This window comes from Carassius carassius, chromosome 30 (genome assembly GCF_963082965.1).
Source record: "Carassius carassius chromosome 30, fCarCar2.1, whole genome shotgun sequence".
Classification (NCBI taxonomy): domain Eukaryota; kingdom Metazoa; phylum Chordata; class Actinopteri; order Cypriniformes; family Cyprinidae; genus Carassius; species Carassius carassius.
The window spans coordinates 10,008,934-10,014,799 of NC_081784.1; the positions used below are offsets into that span (position 1 = coordinate 10,008,934).

At 35.3% G+C, this 5,866-nt stretch overlaps 1 protein-coding gene across 1 annotated transcript; it reads right to left on the reverse strand.

Moving 5' to 3' along the window:
* Nucleotides 1–527: 527 nt before the first annotated feature.
* On the reverse strand, nt 528–4,085 carry slc66a3 (solute carrier family 66 member 3). Its single transcript, XM_059517307.1, has 7 exons — nt 3,804–4,085; nt 1,600–1,682; nt 1,445–1,514; nt 1,234–1,291; nt 915–1,035; nt 799–840; nt 528–718 (listed from the first exon to the last, which is right to left on the reverse strand). The coding sequence occupies exons 1-7, from the start codon at nt 3,947–3,949 to the stop codon at nt 627–629; spliced, it is 612 nt and encodes a 203-aa protein (XP_059373290.1). The 5' UTR covers nt 3,950–4,085; the 3' UTR covers nt 528–626.
* Between the last annotated feature and the right edge of the window lie 1,781 nt (nt 4,086–5,866).

Here is a 5,866-nt window from a genome sequence, read left to right on the forward strand (position 1 = left end):
ATCACAAATGCAACTTTTATCTCTCTCTCGGTAATCAATTTAAATAAGTGCTATAATTAATTAAAATAAATGTGATATTACCGCACTACTTTAATCGCTGTGTCTAATTTTAGAGTAGACAAAATGCTATGTCTACAGGTGTAACTGACTAAAATAACCATCATTTTTATCTTTCCAGTGAAATATTGTGCTGCAAACATCATTAACAGTTTTAAGTTGTCAATGCTGACAAATGATCATGTTATAAGCAGAATAATGCACAGCTAGATGTGCATTAAACGATTTTAATGCATTCCACTGAGGCAACCACCATCCCTTCGCCTCCGGTAGTTATGGACCTCCACGTTGTTGAAAAATAATTTAATGCAATGCTAGCCGAGCATTATCCCCTACAGATATATATATATATATGTATATATATATATATATATATATATATATATATGTGTGTGTGTGTGTGTGTGTAATTTTTTTTATAATTATGTATACATATGAATATAGAGTGTTATGAAATCACAAACTTTCATTTTGGATGTGATTAATCGCAATTAGCACCTGACCTCAATCTAGAAAAAAACACCACCAGCAGACAGAGAATACATTGAGATACACTGCATGACATCCTCTTAATCCTGCTTCACTGCATGAGGTTTGTAGTAGATGACTGTAACCGTGACCCACATGTTCAGAATGGTCATGACGACAAACCGAATGAGAACTGGAGAAAAAAAAAAACAAAGATAAAGATGCCATCTCAACCAAACAATCGACACATCCCACCAGGAAGCTCTTACGGACCTTGTGTATCTCCTGTGGTGATGATGGTGGTGAAGATCCTCGCTGCCAAACAGAAAACACTCATTATCAGTATGACAGACTGGAGAAGTGCTTAGTTTTCCTTCTGTGTCACTTACCCAGGCATGTATATGTGGCCAGAGCCCAGGTGAGAGTGCTGACCTGCCGGGAGTCCTTTGACTGCCACAAACACTGAAGCTGTGCCAGTTTACTGCTGGCACTAATGAAAGTGCACAAACTCTGAGAGACAACGGCAAAAAAGAGAGAAAACTCTTATTACCATTCAGTTTGTGGTCAATAAGATTTTTTCTTTTTTTTTAAGAAACTACAAAAATGCTATACCTTTAAACTGAATCTATTAAATTCAAAATAAGATGACCTAAGTGTAAATATGACACTAATGCAAATGCATTTGGATCAGTAGTGGCATGTTCTCACCATGGCCAGATCAATCACCCACTTCTGTACTGTAAGCAGCTGCCATCCACCCACAAACCTGATTCATACAGTAAAAGAAATTAAATATTTGTATTCATTAAATACCTCGTTTTATCTTAAATGAGGCTGGTTTTAATTGTTATTGGGATATTATTTCTAACTCTGTGCCCAGATGAATAGCATAACTTCACAACATGGGTTTGAAGGATACAGTGCTGCGTATATGAGGCTGTGTTTCAGGTTCCTGTTATAGTGCAGGATTAACAGGAGCACTATAACATCTGTGGACACACAAGATTGAAATGACAAATGAGAGTGGATTTGGAGTGTTGAAGCATCAGAATCTGATCTGTCAGCAGTGCTCACCTTGAGCAATGAGGATGGGATACTCCAGGTATGTGAGCGGTGGGTAGTCATAATACATCTGATAGGACATGAATACTATGAACCTGCACACACACACACACACACACACACATAGAGAAAGAGAGAAGAGAAGAACTAAGCTGGAAACTTTTTGGCCATGCATAAAAACATACATTTGACATTTAACCCTAGGGTCTGCCAATCATTATTTGATCTCTAAAATCTAATAATAAATCCTTTCATATGGCACTAAGGCAATACATCAGTTTTCAGGCCATTGTTATTTTAGTATAAGTGATATACATCTATAGTTTTTGTAAATATTTTCAATTTGATTTTATTTTTATATTTTCTGTTTTCACTATAATATTTTAGTAATTTTTAAGTCTATTAAAAATATGTATATGTCTCTTTAAAGGTCCCGTTTTTTGTGATTTTTTGAAGCTTTGATTGTGTTTACAGTGTTCAATATAACCTGTTCATGTTCATCTGTATACCGCTGTTTTCACTGTCACAAAAACGGGCTGATGACTTCCTTGTTCTATAAAGTCCCTCCTTCAGAAATACGTAACCAGTTCTGATTGTGCCAGCGGTTCCTGTGTTGTGATTCGACACCAGCTTAGCGCAAGCTGCCCTCCTGGAAACGCGATTGGGCTAGTTTTGGACTAGTTTTGAGAAACAAGTCGGCAGGATTTGTTTTGAAAACCTGATCTGAACCATAGACAGTAAAAAAACACACGTGCTGGAGATGTACTTATAATCACAGGAGTGTTTTTACTGACGAGATGCGCATGAAAATCGCATTCGATTTTTTTGCACAGCCCTAACATCTAGCTAACAAAGCTAAACAGCGTTGCCCTTTGTGTAATAAGTTACAGAAACTGTTAAACGCACCAACTTAAACTGATTGAGATTGAGGAAGCTGTCCTCAGCAAAATGTGCTGCACATAGTTTTACATGTAGATTATAATTTTCGGGAACCGAGTTAAACATAAATTGTAACCATTAATCTCCAAGTACAGCGTCCCTGGGAAGGCCAAACAAAGGTGATTCTCCGTCGGAGCGCAACAGGACTACGACCCCTTTTTGTGTGTTCATGTGGGCGGCGGTTAGTCAAAAAACTGTTTTAGTGACGTCATTACTGCAGGAACTAGAGGGATGTAGTCCGAACGGGTCGTTTTTTGTAGGAGAATTCTGTTAAATAAAATATCTCACTTGGCATTGAACTTTGAGCTTTAGAATTTTACAGATATTATTTATACTCTAACAACAACATTACACACTAACTAAAGTTTGAAACATGGGATCACGAAGAACGGGACCTTTAATCATTTTTATTTATTAGTTTTAATCTGTTTAGTTTGGACTATTTTAGTACTTAAAGATAAACAAAATATAATTAAAGCGAAATAAGCTTAGGTTTTTTATATTTTATTTCAGATGTTTGTTTCAAGTAAAGAAAGTGTTTTATGGTTTTATTTTTGTTTTAATTACTGATAATAACCCTCTTTCAGTGTTGTGTCATTGTGCTTTCAATGTCTGGAAATGTCATGAAAATGAATATAAATGTTAAAAATTAAGTCATAAAATCATGTAAATGCATACAAATGTTAATCAATTAAGGTTATTGAAATGTATATAAAAAAAAGTTTTTTTAAACTAATAAAAGTGACAAAAACTCAAATTTACTTAAAGCTTTAACAATTATTGTGCGTGGATAACTATATGCAGAAATGTGTAGACACATATTTATATGTTAATGAATTTAATGCTCACACACAAAATCACAGTGCAGTGGTCCGCACATTAAAAAAAAAATTATTTATTTAATTGATTTTGGAGTTCTTTTTTTTTTAATCCAGTGGTCACAGCTGTAAAAGTCACGATGTGGTAAACCCTGCTTTATGTGACAGAGGGTCCATCTGTACATCAGGAGGTCCGGGCAAGCTAAAGTTGAAAACCCTCAACTACTAATATAATACAGCCATTGTTTACACTAATGCCTATATTACACTAACGGTATGCATATGTGATAAGCTTTGGTTTCATTTAATTAAACTTGTAGAGAAAATTATTCTCAAATATACTTAAAGCAACATCAGAACATATCAAAGAACACCTTCTGTATGCACATACAGTTTTCATTACTAGAACATCCATATATTAGTATCAGTGACAGCTGGATGCATGCTTTCAGTTCTTACCCGAGCAGCTCGAGCAGCAGACTGTTCAGACTGACTCCAGCACTCGCTCTGGCCCGCATCATCACGAATATCTGCGGGAACTTCAGCACCATACACACGAACAGAGTGCTGAAGTTCGCTAAATGCAGCGTCAAATTGCCGTCCATCTCTGTTAATCCGCCCTCCACGATCCGCTTGTGTGATCCTGGCACGAAGCAGCTCCAGCTGTTAGTAACTGAATCAGCGGTACTTCCGCACACATCACGTCAGCGCGCGAGATTTGACCCTCCGCAGCGCCCGTAGCTCACGATGCATCTCCCCTTTCATTGGTGCCAACATATCATCAGAGAACGGAATGTCATTAATGTTTTTGTTAACTTCAATTAAGCTTAACTGACAAATATGGTGACTGATATTCAGCAATGAAAAAGATATTCAATACTGAAAAATATAAAATATTTAACAATTCACATTTAGAAAGCAAAATTGCAGAACAAACATAGTATTAAGCAATAAAACATCTAAAAAAAAATCTATCTATCCTCACTCTGTTTTCCCAAGTTTAGTCATGCAAGATTTAACCTATGCAAATAATAAAGACAGGCTAATATAAAGATATTTTTTAAATTAATATTTGTTATCGGTCTTTAAAAATATTATTTGTAAAAAATATCATTTGTAATTCTTGGGTACAAATCTGAACACTACCTCATTACATTGAGAAAGTTAGCCTATTTATATACATTTCACAAATCAGTTTATTCTTGTGTTTGTGTTGCATAAAAAAATGTTGACTTAATCCAAAAGGGTTTTAAATGAGTTGTTTCTGTTCATACTTGCATAAAATATTATTGGGTCAAAACAAATTATTGGTATAATTTATTATTGATTTAAGATCTCCTGTATAGGTTTTGAGATGCTATTGTTGTACCAATTAAATATCTATGTCTATAAATTTTTTAATTAAGTTAGAAAGTCAACATTTTTTGAAAATGACCCAACTATAAATCAAATCAAATATTAAATAAGCATTCAAGAAAAAACAAAAGATTGAGAATTGGAGTGTGCCTCTATTTATTAAGTTGTAATAAGCAATTCACTGGGTTAAACAAATACTGTTACAACACAAAATTGTACATTTCAAAGCAACAAGTTTTATAACAACTTCATAATCAAAAGACAAGTTTATCTTTTTATTTTATTCTTGCCATTTCCTTCTTTAAAAAAAACAACAACAAAAAAAAAGACTTTTCTTTGAGAAGCTTTTCTGCCTCTTGCTACCCTGTTCAAAGAACCACCTCTCTTGCTTTTTATGAATTCAAAGGCTTGCCAGTAATAAATAATCCTATAAAATGTTCTGCAAGTACACAAAAAGATCGAGAAACAACAACAAGGGTAAATGTACAAGGTTTCGGGTAAAAAGGGGTGAGATGGGTGAGAGTGGGCAAATTTAGCAAAATCTCGGATTCATACAGGACAGACAAAGCATCTATACATCCATTTTTTTATTTTATTTTTTACAAAGTGGGTTTTGCTTTTCTTAATCAAGCAGGCATTGTTAATTACAGAGCACAAAGAATTAAGGCAGCTCAAATGTTCGCCTCAAAAAACTTTTAACATTAGATTGTTAAAAACTGCAGTTTGCTCTTATTATTTTACAGACATAGTGCCTCTCACACAGAGTGCAAATAAGAATTTATTGTTGCATAATTCCGGATGTTCCAGAGCCATCGTCTTAATACCACCCACGGGAATGATGGGAAAAAAACATTTCTCACATGGCTACAGGATATTACCGAGCCCTTTGTCACATACTATAGATGTTGAAAACTCACATCTGAGCTGCCTCTTGCTTTTCCAGTTCTCTTGATTTAGCATCATTACAGTAGAGCTGACGTGTCTGTGATTGTTGTTTGCTTTGAGTTGTATAACACTGCTTGATGAGGGATGCACTGATTGATTGGTTTTGCTGGTATTTGAGTTGGGGTGTATGGGTTTCAGCGTCTCCATCTTGTTTCTGTGCGTGTGGCTGATCTTTGGCCACAGCAGTGCTCATGTTCCCCCCGTCTGATTAAACAGAGGCC